This window comes from Genypterus blacodes, unplaced genomic scaffold, assembly GCF_046128005.1.
Source record: "Genypterus blacodes isolate CSIRO-AG114 ecotype Tasmania unplaced genomic scaffold, CSIRO-AGI_Gbla_v1 ptg000039l_1, whole genome shotgun sequence".
NCBI classification, from domain to species: domain Eukaryota; kingdom Metazoa; phylum Chordata; class Actinopteri; order Ophidiiformes; family Ophidiidae; genus Genypterus; species Genypterus blacodes.
The window spans coordinates 5617800-5636961 of record NW_027466852.1 but is presented as its reverse complement, the minus strand read 5'-3'; the positions used below and the strand labels follow the sequence as shown (position 1 = coordinate 5636961).

The window sequence follows — 19162 nt, the reverse complement described above, 5'->3', positions numbered from 1 at the left end:
ATGACATGTTTGAGAAATTTAAGAAGCTGGGCAGCATCTGTGTACCCTGAAGGCATATGTATTATGCATTGAAGGTGTGCCAAGCAGAAATAGGTGCAGACTGTGACAGTTTCCCCAGTACTCATTACAGTATTCTATCAGATTTTTTTCCAAAGCCGGATAGTGATGTGAATTCAAATAATCTGTTTGTTTGTTTCTGGTGAAATTTGATGAAATGCGGCTTTCCTGTAAAGGTCAGCGCCACATTTTTGTATTATATGCATTCGATGCTATGTGTTTATTTATTTACTACCTCTGCCAAGGACATTATTTATGTTTGCAGTCGTGTTGGCCTGTTTGCAGGATGTCTTCTAAACGTATTGACAGATTTCAATGCAGCTTGGTGGGCAGGTTGGACTTGACGATGGCGCTGAAATTAGCACTTCTACATGTTGGCCTGTAACTTTTGAACTGGAAATCATCTGGATTACTTTGGTGTATCCTCATCCAGTCATGTAGGCCACACCCTCTCTCACCCCCTGCTATTTTCTGCAAATTTAAATTTTAATCCATCCTACAATTTAGTTCTGTTTAATTGAGTTTAATTTAGTCCTGAATGTAAGAACCCCTGTCAGGTTATTTTACACTGCATGAAGAGAATTATTGCAGGAACAGACCTTGCGGTATAACAGCCAGTATTTACATAATTATGAGGTATAAGATAATATTCTCACTCTACGCTCACATCTCTCACTGTATTTATAATTTATTATCCCGTCAAGTGCCACGTTATGTATCGCATTATTATTGTAACATACAGTGCTTCAATGTATATCTGTGCCTTCACTATCCATAGAACATTTCTATGAAAAAACGTGCCATGCGTACTGTGAGTCAAATCAAATCTGGTGTGTGTGTGTGTGCGTGTGTGCGTGTGTGTGTGTCTGTTGTATTTATAATTGTCCAGAGGTTACACACTCTGCAGGTTATCTTTGTAACTGCCAAGGCCACGTAAACAACAGAAAAAATGAATGCAGATAAAGATTAGACTGTTTAAATCCAAAGTCCATTATTGTTTCTCTGTTGAAAGTGGATTTCTGACCCTTTTGTTGGAAGTCATGTGCTGGTCAGGACACACGGGGTTAAAGGGGACACGAAGCACTCATGATGTTGTGCAATGATGTGTTTTTCTGTGTTATTTCGTTGCAGTGAAGTATGGAAATCAAACCCTTCACTGAAGTAAATCTTTTGCAACGTATTAATATTCGAGAAAGAGTACACATTAGGAATGATGATGTGCTACATGCAAGCAGTATTTCAAAGCTGATCCCTGTGGTGCTAAAGTCTTACATCACATTTGAGTAGTTTAATCTAAAGCAGTGTGCCATGTTTCCTCTTATCAAATATTAAATTATAATCCAGTGAGTAACTTGTAACTACAGCTGTAAGATGAAGTATGTAGTGAAATACTCAAAATGTGTGAAGGAAATTACCTAACACCACTGACACTGTGTGGGTGCATGTTAATGTGTGTGCTTGCATCAGGCTGGAAGTTTGGGGCCGTGTTTGGTCGTTCCGGCGCGTTCCCAGCAGAGTGTGTGTGTCCGGTTGCTGCTCCTGACTTCCTCTCCCTGCCGCTGGATCGTAAATCTGAGCCTCGAGGGGGAGCAGGTCAGGTTGCCGTGTCATCAGCTGTCGCTGTCGCCGTGGCGTCCACCATGGCAGCGCATGAGATAGATCAGACTCTGGAGGTACACAGGCACTCGTACACACACATATGCATACAGTAGATGCTTTCTATCCAGTAAACTAAACTATAATATTCTTTTCCTCTGTGTTTCAGAAGGTTTCACTGGATGGCTTCGATGGCCGTGGCGATGGAGATGTGGATGAGAGGCTTCTGCTGGACAGCAAATATGACATGCTGGAGTTTGCCAAGAAGTACTTCCGACAGAGAGACGGGAACGGGTGAGAGACAAAGAACTGGCAGGCACAAACACACACACGCACACACACACACACACACACACACACACACACACGCTTGAATTAAATTAAATGCAACACACTTTTACCCACAGAGACACAATGAAGAGCAGGAGCAAGAACAGAGACTCCAGGGAACCCATGGACATGATCAAGTTCTCCAAGGTGCCTTTATAAACCACATAGGACTTAAGCTGCTAATGTCACCAAAGCAGTTCATTTTTGGGGCCTGTCCAGTTGTTCATGTCTTATTTGTGTGTGTGTTGTTCATTTGCAGACCCCCCTGTCAGAGTCTCTGATAGAGTTCACTGACTCAGCCATGAACAGAGTAGCAGCAGATCTCTTTCTATGTAAGTTCACCTTTCTGCTTTGAATTCATCTGGCTGACAGATTGTTGCAATAAATGCAATTCAATGTATTTTCTAACCTTAATTTTTTCTTAATAAAAGTCAAACACATTTTCATTGTATGTGTGCGTGCGTGCGTGTGTGTGTGTGCGTGTGTGTGTGTGTGTCCTGGATTGTGCAGCTGTGATGCGCTTTATGGGGGACCATCCCTCAAGAGGCTCATCAGAACAGGATGTAGTCAGCACCTTCCTCAAGGTAAACAATTATTCACTATTAAGGGCTACCTATCACTGTTTGACACTTTACTAATGTGTTTGTGTGTGTGTGTGTGTGTCACTGCAGCTCATAGGTGACTTCAGCCTGATGAGGGACGAGGCTTACTGTCAAGTCCTCAAACAGCTTACAGCAAACACAAGCTCCAAGCCGTGAGTTCACTCACTGCACATACTCACACGCTGACACCCTACACACACACCTGCCTTCCCCTGTGTGACCGTGCAGGCTCTTACTCTGCAGGGACAGCTGCCAACGAGGCTGGAGGCTGATGTACATCCTGACAGCATTCCACCGATGCTCTGAAGTCCTCAAGCCCTTCGTGCTGAAGAACCTTCTCCAGGCCTGTCGCAGTGCTGGAGCACAGTATCAGGGTAAAGTGATATACAACACACACACGTGCTCTACACATTCCCAGCATGCAAAAGCATGTAATGTCTTGTTTAAATGTTTCAGGCATAGCTAAAGCATGTGAGCAGAACCTGAAGAAGACTTTCCAATATGGAGGTCGTGTTGTCCCACCCAACAGCATGGAGCTGAAGGCTATGATGGTCAGTGCCTCACTCACTGCAAACTTTCTTTGTCAATCTTAATGTACTGTTATTGAGTGAGGGGTGTGTGTGTGTGTTTACTTCCAAGGCGGGACGCAGCTCTAAGCGGCAGTTGTTTCTCTTCCCTGGAGGGATTGAACGTCACGTGAAAATCAAAACATGCTCTGTAAGTGTTGATGCTCTACCAGCATGCAGGAGGTGTTTCTTTATCTTATTCTTCATTTCTTTATCAACACCATTTAGTGCAAACCACAATTTGAATTCTTGAGTCTGTCAATGACCTGCCAGCTCTCTTTTTATGCTCTTTACACAAACTGAGTTCATTGAAGCAACACCAGGACATTTTCTCTGCCAGTGAGTCTTTCACACTGTTATCTAACACAAGAATCATTGCGTCATTAAGTCACACGACGTAATGTGAGCGTCTGACATGGTGTGAAAGGCTGTGAATCCACCTGTGAACTATGCCAGGATGGCCCTGGGAATAGCTAAGCCTAAGAATCAGCTCTGTCACACCAAAGCTGAGGTTCTTCCTGCATGTGAGCGTCCCTGCAGGCTGTCACACATTACAGTGTCACCCTGATCTCTGAGTCCTTTATGCTTGTTGTGTGGCCTCGTGGAGAATATTAGGTATCATTTGGCAAATCCAAAAACCGTTTTAGACACTTTGATCATTCCTCTGGCGAAGAAGTTATCCTTACATCTTGATAGTTAAAGCTTGATTCATGAACATCGCTACTCTTTACATTTCACTGTTGGGTAATCTGAGTCAAGGTATAATAAGTCTCACTTGGGATTCAGACCACAGCAAAAAAAACGGCAACACATTAATGGACTTCGCGAAGTAGAGTTTGGAAACAGTCGTATGTGGTCTAACATGATGTGAACAAAACAAGCTGGCGTAAACTCCCACCTGACAGCAGAACTGATGAATTCTCTTCGGAGGAGAGAAACATCTTGAATCTAAACCTGTGGTCTGGTGGAAAGTTCAATTTTGACCTGAGATGATTTGTTTTTCAGGTTGCCCTGGAGGTAATTGAAGAGCTGTGTTATGAAATGGGCTTACACAAGCTGGAGGCTATGGATGAATACGCCATTTTTTTGGTCACCAACAGAGGTGCAGTCATGGATATACACACTTCTCACACTCTCTCTCCCTCTCTGTCTCACAGACGCACACATCAAACATTGTATTCGTGCACAAAGGCGACCTAATACTCATTGTCAGTGAAGCAGATCCACTCACAGATCACATATCAGAGTGCTCTCTGGTTTCTACCTGTGGGAGAAAGTTGCTGTCCATAAGGAGAACTGAAACAGTCATGAGCTAATAACAAATCCAGAATCAGTTTTTATGTAGATATTCTTGTCACTGTGTCATGAATTTCCTAACATGTGTGTTTGTGTGTGTGTCTGAATTTGCTCCAGGTCAGAATGTGCGTCCTCTGAACAAGCATGAGTACATCCTGGACATCGCAACAGAGGCGGAGTTGGTGGACGCCAGCTACAGCTTCTGGTTCAGACGGGTCGTCTGGACACAACCACTCAAGTTTGACAATGAACTTTGTGTATCGATGCACTATAACCAGGTGAGCAGAACACACACACATACTGTTTTCAGAACGTCCTGTATAAGGCCTTTTGAATTCCGGATGTTTGCTCTGTGTCTTTCTGTTTTGATCCACATGTGTATCTAAGGCTGTGCCACGGCGTGCTGTGAGCTCAGAGATGTGTTTCTGGAGCTTCCAAACAGTGCCAAACCTAAAATGCATGTTGTGGTTAAAAGTCACTGACAATGTGTTTGTGTGTGGGTTGACTGTAGATCCTACCAGACTACCGTAAAGGTTTACTAAATGTGCTTCCACATGGAAAAGTGAGTGATCAACAGTTCCACCAGCTCTCCAAACTGGCAGCTTTGCAGCACAGAGCTATAGACATCATCTTCATCCCCAGCATGTAAGAAAACAACAACAACAAATAATTGTTTTCTTTTATCTGCCCTAAGGAAGGAATGTTTGAGTAAGCAGAATTACACTTAACAATTTCTTGTGCTTTCACTCATATTTTGAACTATTACTTGTGTTGCTCTAACTGTAACCATTATCAGTTCCAGATGATCTGAGACATGTAGGAGAACACAGACCAAAGCAGGTTTGGGTTTAACCTACAGACTTTGTTTCTGTGTATCTCTCCTCCAGACATGAACTATCTGAGTATATTGCCCCACCCCTGTTCAAAAAGCAGCCACCCCAGGAGTGGGTTACCACGGTGACACAGCACATGCAGCAAGTACAGTCGCTGAGCCCGCATCAGGCCCGATCTCAATTTCTGGGTAAGATCCCTGCGGAGAAAATAATGGGTCATCTCGCAACAAGGAGGCCTAGTATTTCAATCTGCCAGCTGGGGCTTCTCCTCTCCCCACGTCTGTGTGTATTTCCTCCAGGTTTACCTCCACATCCTAAAACGTGCATGCAAGGTGAAATGACAAATTACCTGTGAGTGTGAATCAGTTTGTGTCTGTGTGGGCTCTATATGCCTGTCTGGCCTCACATGCTTTGACCACTGGCCACAATCCTGCAGGTAATCAATCGAATGAATGATTGAATGGTCAAGTTTCAGTTTGAACACATTATAACATTTTCTTATCTTTATGACAGCTGCAAAACTACATTTAATAGAACACAAACACATAACAGGGATTTATTTAGCAACTTTGCAGCCAAATCCTTTTTCAAAATTCGAAAGCTTACTTTTTCGACTTATTAGACCAAAACAGTCAAATTATATTTAATTTGACTGGATACTTTCCTACTTCTGCTTCCAGCATTTTCAACCTGTTGATGTCTGTCCATCTGCATCTCTGGAATCTCATGAAAACCAAATTCATGACTAGCTTTTTAGGCCAAGACAATTATTTTGGGCTATTTTAGCACTGTGTGTACACTGTTCTTTGTTTCATAGGACTGGTGAGTGCATTCCCCATGTTTGGCTCCTCGTTCTTCTACATCCACAGCAGCAGCTCCACCACATTCTACGCCCCCTGTATTGTTGCTGTCAATCAACATGGTTTTCACTTCCTGCACAAAAACACACATGTAAGGAGCCGTCACCCTCACACAGTCACATTTCACAGGCACGCAGATGACTCATCTCATCGTGACTGAAATCGAGTCCAGAACTAGAGTCATGTACAGTAGTTTCATCTTGGGTTGACGTGTTTCAATGTCTGTTCTCTGTGCTGCAGGAACTGCTTACAGTGGTCCCCCTGGCAGAGGTGCAGTCCAGCCGCACCCAGAGGCCCACTGCTGGAGCAAGTTACCCGTATGTAGATCTCACCCTTGGGGACATGAACACACAGCGGGTCATTCAGCTACAACTGGAGCAGGTATCAAGGAAACCCAGACAAGGGCACATTTCAGATGCTACTTGTAATTTATTTCAGTAGTTGCTGTGTTGCATTCTCACGGTCACGTCGTTCGTCCACAGGGCCTGGAGTTGTGTCGAGTCATCGCCATGCAGGTGGAAAACATGATGTCAGTGCGGGAGAAGAGACTGACTCTGCCACCCAGTGAGATCACCATGTTGTAACACGTTTCTACTCACCTTTATATTGAAGAACTAATGCAGAAACAAGCGCATCCATCACATTAACAATACCTTGAAAAATAGCCTACCTCTTCTTGCCTTCAGATTGTTTGTTGATATGATATATGAATGCATAAGTAAACCCATGGGTCTGCATACTCTGACTACATTTTGTGCAATCATGCATTGTAATAACTGAAAAAAGTGGATCCTGGTGAAAACTTGATTTCCCTTTTTTCAGGTTGACGCCTTAAAAATTGCACTCATTACTGTTAATTGATTACACATTCGAGGTCGTCCCTTTATATGTCCTATTAATGAACTTCTATGTTTTATACCTGATGTGTGAAAAGTATTTTTAATTTTTTATCGATCTTGTTGACTTGACGTATCATTGTAAACAAGGGTTGTTTTCATCCCATTTGCTTATTTTGTAAAGATTTTTATCACAATAAATAAGTACTTTTAAAGAGGAAAAATGTGGACCTGTCTGTGTTGTTAAACAGGGAAATTAATTTTAAATCACGTGATTTGAGAGTTGAACTGCGCTGTGTTTACGCATGCAAATAAGTGGTTAGTGGGCCGCAAGTGGGTTTGTGTTCATTGAACGCCTCAGGAAACGTGATAGTACCTCCCAGGATGGTAAGGTGGCAGTGCGCACGCGCAGTGAGGCTACACGAGTTTATTTTCAGCCCCCTTCTTGGCGACAGACGGGTTAACATAGAGTAAAGTGCCTATCGTGGGTCGTTCTCGTGTCGTGGGTCGAATCATGACTTCCCTCGGCTCCTGGAGTTGAGACCTGCTGCGTGGAAACGTCTCCGGAGCGCTGAAGTTTGGAATTTGACGGTGACACGTGAAATGCTGCTGCGTGGTTTGTCGGTATTTCCAGGCGGTGGTGGACAGACCAAGCCAGGCTAGCATAGCTAACTAGCTGGTAGCCAAAGCGGCTCGGCTAGCACTCGTAGTGTTTGAAGCCCTCCTCTCGCAGCACGTTTGTGTCACCCAGTGGGTGTCATTATTATTAGCTACTAGCGGCTAGTTTGTCAATGTGCCCGCGCGCCTGGCGGTGTCAGCTGTAGCTTGGAGCGTTTTTACACCACAGTGCAACTGAATGCACTGACAGGACGGGGGAGCGAGTTGGCTAACGTTAGCTACTTAAGTGCTCTGGACGCTGCTGCGAGTGAGGGCGACATCGACGCCCCGACACAGAGCGTTGGGACTTCTGCTCCGTCCGTAGCAACCGGGCTGCGTTTAACCGCGGGGCCGACATGCAACGCTAATGCACGCTGGTAGCTAGCAGCTTAAGTCGCACTTCACATAAGAGTCACATTGTTTTGAATGACATGGCAGCCAGTGGATACGCTGACCTGAGAGAGAAGCTGAAATCCATGACTCCACACAGAGACGAGCCGAAGAACAAGTACGTGGACCGGACAAGTAACGGAAAGGGACGAAAGCGCGAGTACCGGGAATCTGATGACGACGAATTGGAGCACAGCGATGATAGCGCGGACCTCCGGGAGCAGGAGGCCCACCGGGTGGAGAGCAGCATCACGCAGAAGAGCGTATTCTCACCCGAGGACTGCGCCCACATCGAGGAGAAGATCGATGAGGTGGTCGCCAAAGGAGAGGCCGGACTTTACCGCGAACACACCGTAGACAGGGCACCCCTCCGGAACAAGTACTTCTTCGGGGAGGGATACACGTACGGAGCCCAGCTGGAGAAACGCGGCCCGGGTCAGGAGCGGCTGTACCGCAAGGGTGAGGTGGATGACATCCCGGGCTGGGTGCATGAGCTGGTGATCAAGCGGCTGGTGTCCGGCGGAGTGATTCCGGAAGGGTTCGTCAACAGCGCGGTGATCAACGACTATCAACCGGGCGGCTGCATCGTGTCCCACGTGGACCCGCTGCACATCTTCGCCCGGCCCATCGTCTCCGTCTCCTTCTTCAGCGACAGCGCGCTCTGCTTCGGGTGCCGGTTCCAGTTCAAACCGATCCGAGTGTCGGAGCCGGTGTTCACCCTGCCAGTGAAGAGAGGGAGTGTCACGGTGCTCAGGTGATACTGGAGCCTATCTGCTGCCTTACACACATTGGGTTTCTCTTTAAAGTTTGACATATAGTGTTTCTGCTTCTCGGTTTCTTGTCATTCTGGTTGTTTTCTATTTGAGCAGATGCATGCAAACGCATTACACATGGACAGCAAAGACACATTTATTTATAAATGTACTTCTTTCTTACACACAAACACATAGTTTCATCTGCAAGTCATTTACTTAACAGCACTTAAAACTGGGATGTTTGTAGTTACCAGAGTAAAAGCAGCAAACCCTTACACAGGAGAATCAGCAATTGTTTGGCATTTTACTTCATAAATGGTTAAAAACTAAATCTGCTGCAGGAAATGCTCCATGGTGTCAAATGTATTCCTCTGTTGCAAATTTTAAAGCAAGGATTTCATTTTACTGTCCACTGTGTTGTAAACAAGCCTGTTGTTTACATGCCTGCTGACTCATAACCAATGATGTGGACTTAAATACTGTTGGCCCATCTTCAGAACTGAAATGAAAAGTCATCCAGTCAATCCACATGTTAAAGTTTAAATCCATTCTAAATACCTGATGTCCTGGAGTACCCCACACTGCATATTTTCCACCGCTCCCTGCTCTAGCCGCTTATGGGGTGCTAAATCAGGTCTGCAATGCATTTGATCAAGATTTGGCTCCTCCTGGATCTTGATTGGCTTTACAGGCCTGAGCTAATCAGGTGGAGGTAGAGGACAGAGAGATGGGAAAGCTGAGGTACTACAATAAGGAGCAGAATTGACCAAGGCCTGAGTTTGACTCAATGTATGTTTTTGTGTATAATGTTTTTCAGTGGCTACGCTGCCGATGAGATTACCCACTGCATCCGACCTCAAGACATCAAGGAGCGACGTGCCGTCATCATCCTCAGGAAGTGAGTGCACACATGTTCATTTAATGCAGAATTATCAGGTATGGACAAACATGTTGACCCGTGTGCGTTTGCACCGTTTTCCAGGACCAGAGCTGACGCACCTCGACTGGATTCTGAGGTCACTCTAAGCTCCTCCCCTGTAGAGAAACCCGCTCCTCTGAAAGCCAAACGCTCGCATCGCAGAGCAGACCCTGATGCTGCTCACAGGTATACACACGCACACCCTCATGCAAAGGAGCTCATTAAGACCGCGATGCTGTTCATTTGCATTCATTTGCACAGGTAACGTGCCATAGCTAATCATTCAAATCAGATCGTAACCACATCCGTCTTGTCTCCACCAGGCCGAGGGTTCTAGAGATGGATAAGGAGGAGAACAGACATCCGTCATCGCTCTCCCAGCACCGTCGCCACGGCAGCTCCGAGAACTACTGGAAGCGCAGCCACGATCACGACAAACACAGAGAAAGTTCAGGGCGCAAAGTCAAAATGAGACGTCATTGAACACTTTGCACACTAGTACACGTAGAATCAAACCAGTCATTTTATGGATTTCAGTTGAGAGAAATTGTAACATTATTTGGTCAGTGATGGGCTCAGTCCAGCTGGCAAGGTCTGGCACCAGGAGCGTGGGAGCACTAGGTATGTTTTCAGAATTTTTGATTTGGGGCCGTTTGTGTTCAGGCAGACAAAGCTGGAGTCTGTGCTATATTTACAGCTGCTATATTTACTGAATTACAAGTTACAAACTGCAGTCACGCTCCCTTTTTAAACTGTTCCGCGCCCCAAGCCAAGTACTTCTGGATCTGTTTATAGATATTTCAAAATGGCATGTATTTTTTGTAACCAAGCTGTACAGATAAGAGCTAAATGAAAGATGTATGTATGGACTTGTACAAAACAAAAAAGAACATGAGCTGTAATCTAACTTGTTACAATGTACCATAAGTTTGTATAGACTTTGATTGGGGGACCTTTGTGTAGAAAGACACTTTTCTCTTATTTCTGGTTCCAATCTTTATTGTGCCATCCCAGATCTTTGCTGTTTACTTAAGCCTCCTCCCTCTTGCAGTTTTAGTTGCAATGACCGGCAGATGCGTTGCCGCAGTTTGTGTTTTAAGTTAAGGTTTAGCCTCGGTGGTGAAAATCCCAATATGTTGTAACAACTAAATTGATGCTTTGAGTATGGAAAATGTCATGCCTTCTTTTCTTTTCTTTTTACTCTCAGTGAAAGTTCTTTGATCTTACTTGCGTATGTCAAAGATAACAGCCGTTCAGGAGCTTATGATCCTAAATTCCTTTAGGATATTTTGGTCAGTTCAATAGTTCAGATCATAACTCGGGTTAAATTGCCTCTCGGGAAAGAATTTCAGTTTGCACATACATTTGCCCTCAAATTGCTGTGTAAGCACAAATTAGTTTCTCTCCTCCAGGTACCTGCATGTGGCTCGTTTGGAGTTAATGCAAACTAAGATGATAAGTTCAGAGGAGAACAAAAGTTAAATATGGGAAGAGTGACGTCCCACTGTTTTGAACGGGTCTGCTGGGAGTGATGTAGTGACTTACAAAGGGAAATCAGTGCATGGGAAACTGACTTTGTGGACAGGGTGTTGGGTTTTGGGTCACATTCTGTATCACAGCTGTTTGCTGGTGAAATAAAACAAACAGTTCCCGCACAGTCAGTCTGCCATTCATTACATTTTGGTTTATTCTTTAACCTTTCCAGCCTGCAACAGAAATGGTTAAATTCCCTCTGGGATGTTTCCTGGGAGCAATACTTTCTCCCTGTTCACTGAATGGAAACAATATGCATACTTTTTTCTGATCACCATCAAGTGCTTGCAGTTCAATAGAGAATGACATGAGCTGAGGTCATTTACTTACGTGATATGTAGAATTAATATATATTTGGTTGTCTCGTACAACCGTTTTCCAGAATTTGGATACATTATTTTGGGATGAATAAAGAAGAAATTTACTGTAAAAACTTCCTCTCAAAGAAAAGATTGTATTCTTTTCCTCCCAGTGTTCAAGAGTGCTTGTAACATCTGGGACCTCAGATGACAGCTGCATAGGTACCTGGAGCAATACTGAATCACACGGCGCACCCACACACTTGTGTAAGAAGTAAGAACAGATCCTGACAAGACACAAATCAAAGGCAACTTTTTCCATTTATGTATATATATATATATATATATATATATATATATATATATATATATATATATATATATATAATATATCATATATATATATATATAAATGGAAAAAGTATATATATATATATATATATATATATGCTTTTTTATATATATATATATATATATATATAAAAAGCATATATTTAAAATTTAACAGTACAACGTTTGTATTTGTATGTGAAGTATGTAAAATATATGTTATAAATATTCCTATCCTATTCAATCATAAACGTAGGTATTTTACATAAGACTACAGAACCATGAGAGCGAACAGCTGTTGTAATTTCAGATCCTGTCCGCTTGGAGCGGTGTTGCACTGTATAGTCTGACTGAAACCAGCTCTAACACGAACAAGACAGACAACAGCTGACAGCTAGCTGGTGGTATTTACCGAGCTTATGGCAGCGAGAAGTGTCATCACAGAACGCAGCATTTAATGGTCACACTGCGGCGTTCCTCCCCTCACTGAGCGGTACGTGTGCTGTATTGAAAGGTGTAGAGACGCTGCTAATGTTGAGTTAACTGTCACCGACTAACGCTAAACTAACGCGTTTGTTTGACCAACTTACGTTAGCTTACTGCTTATTTATGCTGCTGATTTAGCTTCGTTTGTCGGCTATTCTCTGCTGTTCTTCATTTGTAGACACCCACACATGACGGAATAGCGAGTTTGCTGCTCTGGTATTTAATTAAATACACTTTGGATGTTTCAACTGATGTCAGAAAGTTAACGCTGAGGAGGAGGAGGCGGCCCGTTAGTGATACTGATTATCACAAGGGACAAATCACCGCCAAACTGTTTCATCTTTCAATGTATTTATTTGACGCACCTCAACAACGTTGCCGTGGAGGCGACACGTCATTAAATAGCACAATATTGTTTAAAATATGTCAATACACACAACTAGCGTTCTCTTCTTCTTCTATGGTGTGTAATGTTTAATAGCGCAGCCAGGTAGGAGCAGTGCTGCCACCCGTGGTCAGCACAGGAACAACATCTTTCCCGTTCTAAGCGAAACGTTTATCGTTCAGCGTTCATTTCTTGCACTGTACAGTGACAGCGAACTTGCTGCTGTCTCCTCCTCCTCCTCACCACAACTGGACATTTAAAAGAGTGAATGTCCGACGGGGCCATATGCTTATCAGTAAGCTGCAGACGCCATCTTATTTGCATGTGGAACTGTTAGTTTCAGAGTTGTGACAGGATCAGGTGTCCTATGTTTGGTCTGGCAGTAATGCGCCGTCAAACACAAGTGAACTGTGGTCCCGTGTTCAAAGTGTAATCGCTGTGCTGTAACCCGACTAGAGAGGTGGTTTATACATTTTACCAGGCCAGCGTGGCTCAGGCATGCATGGCTTCTATAAATAGAGCACGACTCCATCGGTGGGAAGATGCACTGGCAAGGAGATGAGAAACGCAGTTAGGTAGAGATGGCCTCCAGTGTTGTCCCATGGCTATTTCTGGATCTCAGATATCGAAGGCTAAATATGATAAATATAGCGCACATGCAGTTTTGTGCAAGCTGATGTTGTATTTATACGGTGGTAACATATACGTCTGCTCCAGAAACTGGAAACCCCCGAGCTCACTCACCTGATTTCAGACCCACCAGTTGTGCTGTGAGACAAATGGAGTGTGAAGTTGATCAGACTGTGAAGTGTGGATATCACAGCTAGAACAACACATTATATATCTCTACTTACACTTAATAAAATGCCACTATTGTTTATTTTGTTCTGGATAAATGCATTGTCCAATGAATATTGAAAGCCCCGGTCTTTGCTCCAGGCGAGATATTTAACGCTGAGAGTTCCCATTTCTTCTTTCCCAAGGTTAACCACAGACAAAGAGGAAATGAACTTCCAGGGCAGTAGGAGGCGAGGGGAGGACGGCATCGCCATGGTGATAGACTTCCTGCTGTCCAATGCACGGCTGGTTCTGGGAGTTGGTGGGGCTGCAGTGCTGGGCATCGCCACGCTGGCAGTCAAACATGTGAGTGTTGGCTTATTACTGTCAGTCTATCTTCTCTTTAGTCCAGAGGAGGTTTCCTTCTCAGTGGGCCACAGCAAGCAAAAGTTAGGTCATTCGGGTTTGTTCCCCCTCAGTTACTATGTTCTTTACGTATGCACACGCACACACGCACACAGCATTGCCGAGTTTGCTGCCATGTGTGACCCTGAGGTTTTGTGCTCAGCTGATCGAACGTGCCGGCCGCGCAGCAGAGGAGGAAAAGGTGGAGCAGAAAATGGCGGAGAGCTGGGAAGAGCTGAGTTTAGTCTCCGCCTCTCCGACGATGATCAGGAAAGGCATAGAGGGCGTGGTGATGAAACACGTCGCTAAGGCAACCAGACAACAAAAAGGTACGGGCCTCGTCGGGACGCGTTTAGAGAGAGAATGCACAAAACGTAATCATAATTTTTCATTCCAATCGTTCTAACCTAGTGATGTTCCAGGCCGTTCACAGCTGTTTGAACCTCTTTTCCAAACAGCTGACCTGGGCCAACAACCTCAGTCCTCCGCTGTGGCAGTGCAGACTGAGTCCAAAGCTGAGCCCAAGTCCGAGCCCAAGTCCAAGAGACTCCAGCTGTCTGTCCTCACTCTGCAGGTATGTCCTCTTTGACAGGTTGTTTTTTATGGGAGCAGCTCTTGTTCAGCGTCTGCTGGTTTGCGTGAGCTTGTGTTATAAGTGTTTGTAAAGCTCAACGGTTAAAGGATAGAAAGGTTTCGCTATACAGCCGCTTTGGCAACACGGAGCCAAAGAGCCTTGCATAATGGAAGAGCAGCGTGTGATCGTGCACGACAGCAGAACATTAAACCAGCGCCAGTCGGCTTCAGGCTGGTGTGAGGATCAAGGAGCTCTGATGAAACCCTAGCGGTTCAGTCATCGCAGTGATCTATGCTCGGAAAATGTTGATGACAGAACACGGAAGTGCGGGCGACCACACACAGTTGCGCTCAGAGCTTGTGGTTCTCTGGCCTCCTGCATCTGGGACAGCAGTGACAGAGCTCGGCATTGTTAATGGTTTATAGGTTTTCAGGTGTGTAGCAACTTCACCAGGAAATACCAAATGTTGTGTGAAACTGCTCTTTGTAGGAACCTTCCAAGTGTGCTTACAAGCAGAAAGCAGCTTTGAATAATGTACGCAAGACTTCCCTTCAATAATGCAACTGCAGCGCTCTAGTGTTTGGTAGCTTTACGTGATGAGGAGTGTGTGAGACGCTGCTTAGAGCTTATTTCACCATCCTGCGTACCACACAGCAGTTTAAAGTGTTTACTATTTTCTCTGTGTGTGTGTGTGTGTGTGTGTGTGTGTGTGTGTGTGTGTGTGTGTGTGTGTGTGTGTGTGTGTGTGTGTGTGTGTGTGTCTGTGTGTCTGTGTGTCTGTGTGTGTGTGTGTGTGTGTGTGTGTGTGTGTGTGTGTGTGTGTGTGTGTGTGTGTTGTTCAGGAGCGCCTGCAGCAGTACTTTCGCACGCGGGCGTCCCTCAGTCCAGAGGAGGTCCGCAGGGCTCAGGCTCAGGCTCTGGAGATTTGCATGGAGATCCAGGGTTTCCTGCACAGGCGTCACCCTGACATGCCTCTGGGAGAAATGAGCCTGGGAGGGTCACTGCTGGATAACCTGCAGGTACACACACACACACACACGCACACACAATGCAGTTTGCAAGGTGCTCGATGCTCATTGGGGATAAACTGTGTGTGTGTGTGTGTGTTTTAAGGTCGTAAGTCCAGACCACGCGTGTCTGCTGGTGCCTCTTCAGCTGGAAGCCTCTCTGTGGCGTCTCATCCCAGGAGAGGAGACGCTGCTCACACACCCGCTGCACTGGATGGTTCGACGGGTCAACCTGGAGTACTTCCCCCGAGGCTGCAGCTACTGGGACAGGTGCACACACATGATCCAGAACGTGAAACCAGGCCTGTTAAACCTGTGTTACAGGTTTAACAGGCCTGTTACAGAGGTGTTAAACATCGTTACCTTTGCACTCCAGACGTGTGACAGTATTATGTGCAGGTAGGCTGGACTCCTGGCTCAACGGAGGAATCAAGGAGCACAGCTGAAGGCTTTTATTGCTCCAAACTAGGACTGTACTGATTCCTCTGGGACTCTTTTGTAATCACGTGAGAGGCTTTTACAGCAGGAAGCTTTGGTGCTCTGGCTGTTATCTGCCTCCGGGTTAATGATTATCACTGTGAAACGGAGACGGTCGTTAACGCACCGAGACCAACCAAATGACGGCAAACATCAGTAAATGAACACGCGTTTCACAGGAGAATGGATCAGGTCAGATGTCCAGATCCTTGACTGCTCTCCTAATAGTCCAAGGGTCAGAGGTCACAAGAGAAGAGGATGACTGCAAATGTCACTCAGCTGTGTGAGAGTGTATCTAAGAAGTGTAGCCGAACGTTATTTTACGAATGACTTAAGTTGTGGTAACAGATGTAGGACGGTGCTTCTGAGCCTATAAAGCCATCTCCGTGTGTGTGTGTGTGTGTGTGTTTGTTTTGTTGTAGGTTCTTGGTGGGCGGTTACCTGTCGTCAGAAGCTGTCGTGAGCATGTTCAGTAAGGCCGTCATGGAAACCATCAACTGGCCGTCCATCAGCAGCACTCTGGACTGCCTGGTCAGACCTGTGCTGGGGGGACCGGAGCTTCAGCTGGAGATACGGTCAGTGTCTGCGTCAGATTGATTGACAGCTCAGAGCGAGACGAACCCCCGACCAACAAAACACAGTATTGATGAAGCCATGTTCATGATAACGGCTTCAAATCACCGCTCAAGACCCAGAATTCCCTCTCTAATGTTTCTGGGATGATGGTGCCTTTTGTTCCAGAGGCCGAATGAGATATAACACTATCACGAGCCAGCGAGTGCACATCTGGCCACAACATCTGGGTTTCTAATCAGATCCACCAACGTGCTTTGTTTGTAATAAGCGCTCAGTTGTAGGACGTGCTTTGTTTGTCGTCTACGTGTGGAGAGGGACAAAGTTGACTTTAGAAATGCTGCTATCAAAGTATTTAATCAGATGAGTTTAAATGGTTTTGCTCCTGATATGTCTTCTCTTCATCTCCATTGGTTGTTAATCGTGTCCCCGTCCCTCCTCTCTCTGATCCTCCAGGTCTGGAGACGTAGAGGGAGGAGCAGGCGACCCCGCCCACACCCTCTTCATCACCATGCTGCCTCTGCTGAGAGAAGGGGACGTGGTTCTGACCGCCCAGCCCGAGCTCACCTCTCCCTGGGGAAACGCCTGGCACCTGTCGCTCTACCCGTGGGAGACCCAGCGCCTGGCCCAGCTGGACGCCTCGGACGGTCAGCGCAGGCACGTGCTGAAAATCCTCAAAGCGGCGTGCCGACACAACCCGGCCCTGCGAGCGCTCCGAGCCGCGCCGCTGGCCAATCTCATCCTGCACCTCAGCGAGCGGGAGAGCGACTGGTCGGAGAGCAACCTGGACGTGCGATTCCAGCAGTGCATCACGGAGCTGATCGGCTACCTGGAGCAGGGGGCGTTGCACAGTTTCTTCAAGCCCGCCGTCAACCTCCTGAGCGGCTTGTCAGAGGATCAGGTGGACCAGATGGGCTTCATGCTCTACTGCGCCGTGTCAGAGCCCGAAATACTGCTCATATAGCCTTTCTGCACACATACAGAACTTCAGCAACTTCTCTCCTGACAAAACGTGGTTTTAAAGGAAAGATGTTTGATTTGACACGAAAGTGAGTCTTCATCGTATTTCCTCACCGGTCTCCTCCTCGTTTATTTCCCCCATCTTTCTGTGACGCAAGGGAAGAGGATAGAGTTGGATCGACAGAATGGCAGGTACCATGAAGAGACCGTGGAAGGAGACCGATCGCGTGCGGACGGTAAACCACATCAGCATAAAGGAATCGTGCCAAGGAACAGAGCTGGGAATGTATTTTTATTAAGACGATTGCAATAATTCTTCAGTTTGTGCCTAATCATCTCAGCATTCTCACACAATCAAAGCTGCGTAGAACCCGTTTGTTTGTGTGGCATTGAGCTGTTTGGGAGCAGCAAGTTGAACACGGCCATATAGTTCAGTATTTATGTACTGAGAGTGCATACATTCTTCCTACCCCCCCCCCCTTTGCTGCACTTAGATTGTTCCTTATTTAACTCGACATGCGCACGCTGAAGGGGTGAACTGTGCAATATCTCTAGTTTTCACTTTGTTGCCAATTGTAAGTGTGTAAACTAATCTAAAGCTCCCTCAGTATTTTATGCAGTTGCTTTTAAATACAGAATGAATGATGTGGACTTTGTGTTTCAATTTTGTGGAAGAAGATTCCCGGAAAATAAAAGTTTGAGAACTTGTTTAAATTCTTGCTCACTGGTGGTTTATGTTAGCAAATTGAGGCAGAAGTATAGAAAGATGTGACTTTGTTTACTGCTTGGCCATTAGACATCCTACATGGGAGATTTTAAAACAAGTGAACTAAAATTATAGAAGAAGCAATAAACTGATTCTATAACTTCATAACAGTTTAACGTCAAAGTGCTAATTAACAGCGCCACCCTCAGGCTGGATGGAAAAAGTCAGCAGTGAAGGTTCTGATCCCAACGCCTTTGAAAAGGTAATGCTGAACAGCCACTAATTCCACATTATGATACACTGTTGTGCTGTACAAGCCAGGTGTTTAACTGAAAGTGATGGAAGGTAATCAGGCCTAACAGTGAATTACACAGATGAGTAGGTCACTAGACACTGCAGCCTTCCAGTGATTCGAGTAGAACATCTGCTGCTGCTGCTGCTGCTGTGATTGTAACTCATTTAGAATAATGGTGAGATGCTGCAGCAAAGTGTATCCTGTAACTTTCCAAAAGAATCACAAGTTTTAATATAACACTAAGCAACTGAGGCGCCAGTGATCCTGCAGATTTTAAATGACCTTACACACACACACACACACAGGTCGGGGTAGGATTCCCCAAAAGCTGGAAGATTTGTGGTGACTGAGGCCTTGAAGGTGTTAGATCAGGGCCTGTAAAAAGGTCAAGTTAAAAGCACTTACATGACATATTTTCGTCAGCTCACACGGTTTCGGCATGCAGTCTTCTGTGTGCATGATCATGTGTCATCAGTCATGATGATGTGTGAGCATTTCCTCACACTTAGCTCTGCCTGAGCTCAGAGCTCTTTCATCAGTTCACCCTACACCGCCTACAAATGTGTCAAGCTGCACTGAGTCAGACATGAACTCAGGTCAATTTGAAATAAGATGTGCCTGTAAAGTGTGTGCCAGAGGGAGAAGGGGGGGTTGGTTA

General features: G+C 45.4%; 3 protein-coding genes across 3 annotated transcripts in view; all 3 read left to right on the top strand.

Moving 5' to 3' along the window:
* Positions 1-7319, top strand: part of myo15ab (myosin XVAb) — a 35819-nt gene extending 28500 nt beyond the window's left edge. The window contains exons 61-76 of the mRNA XM_076148053.1: positions 1525-1730; positions 1823-1947; positions 2061-2130; positions 2243-2315; positions 2494-2567; positions 2655-2737; positions 2829-2959; positions 3042-3136; positions 3225-3302; positions 4157-4253; positions 4565-4725; positions 4959-5092; positions 5335-5468; positions 6098-6231; positions 6381-6521; positions 6623-7319. Of these exons, the coding sequence (XP_076004168.1) occupies positions 1525-1730; positions 1823-1947; positions 2061-2130; positions 2243-2315; positions 2494-2567; positions 2655-2737; positions 2829-2959; positions 3042-3136; positions 3225-3302; positions 4157-4253; positions 4565-4725; positions 4959-5092; positions 5335-5468; positions 6098-6231; positions 6381-6521; positions 6623-6724 (1838 nt within the window). The 3' untranslated portion in view covers positions 6725-7319. The remainder of the gene's footprint in view (positions 1-1524; positions 1731-1822; positions 1948-2060; positions 2131-2242; positions 2316-2493; positions 2568-2654; positions 2738-2828; positions 2960-3041; positions 3137-3224; positions 3303-4156; positions 4254-4564; positions 4726-4958; positions 5093-5334; positions 5469-6097; positions 6232-6380; positions 6522-6622) is intronic.
* Positions 7320-7416: 97 nt separating this feature from the next.
* alkbh5 (alkB homolog 5, RNA demethylase) lies at positions 7417-11354 on the top strand. Its single transcript, XM_076147963.1, has 4 exons — positions 7417-8777; positions 9596-9676; positions 9761-9883; positions 10021-11354. Exons 1-4 carry the CDS (start codon positions 8065-8067, stop codon positions 10178-10180), a joined length of 1077 nt encoding a protein of 358 aa, XP_076004078.1. The 5' UTR covers positions 7417-8064; the 3' UTR covers positions 10181-11354.
* Positions 11355-12215: 861 nt separating this feature from the next.
* mief2 (mitochondrial elongation factor 2) lies at positions 12216-18223 on the top strand. The gene is made up of 8 exons (XM_076148106.1): positions 12216-12352; positions 13714-13873; positions 14076-14241; positions 14371-14486; positions 15329-15505; positions 15600-15763; positions 16393-16545; positions 17000-18223. Exons 2-8 carry the CDS (start codon positions 13736-13738, stop codon positions 17505-17507), a joined length of 1422 nt encoding a protein of 473 aa, XP_076004221.1. The 5' UTR covers positions 12216-12352; positions 13714-13735; the 3' UTR covers positions 17508-18223.
* Positions 18224-19162: the final 939 nt, after the last annotated feature.

Excerpts from the sequence above, each read along its gene's own strand:
- alkbh5 (XM_076147963.1), top strand. The coding sequence starts at position 8,065 with ATGGCAGCCAGTGGATACGCTGACCTGAGAGAGAAGCTGAAATCCATG. Across the intron at positions 9,677-9,760 it reads GCCGTCATCATCCTCAGGAA|GACCAGAGCTGACGCACCTC; the intron begins GTGAGTGCACAC and ends ACCGTTTTCCAG. Across the intron at positions 9,884-10,020 it reads GACCCTGATGCTGCTCACAG|GCCGAGGGTTCTAGAGATGG; the intron begins GTATACACACGC and ends TGTCTCCACCAG.
- mief2 (XM_076148106.1), top strand. The coding sequence starts at position 13,736 with ATGAACTTCCAGGGCAGTAGGAGGCGAGGGGAGGACGGCATCGCCATG. Across the intron at positions 14,242-14,370 it reads GGCAACCAGACAACAAAAAG|CTGACCTGGGCCAACAACCT; the intron begins GTACGGGCCTCG and ends TTTTCCAAACAG. Across the intron at positions 16,546-16,999 it reads GAGCTTCAGCTGGAGATACG|GTCTGGAGACGTAGAGGGAG; the intron begins GTCAGTGTCTGC and ends CTGATCCTCCAG.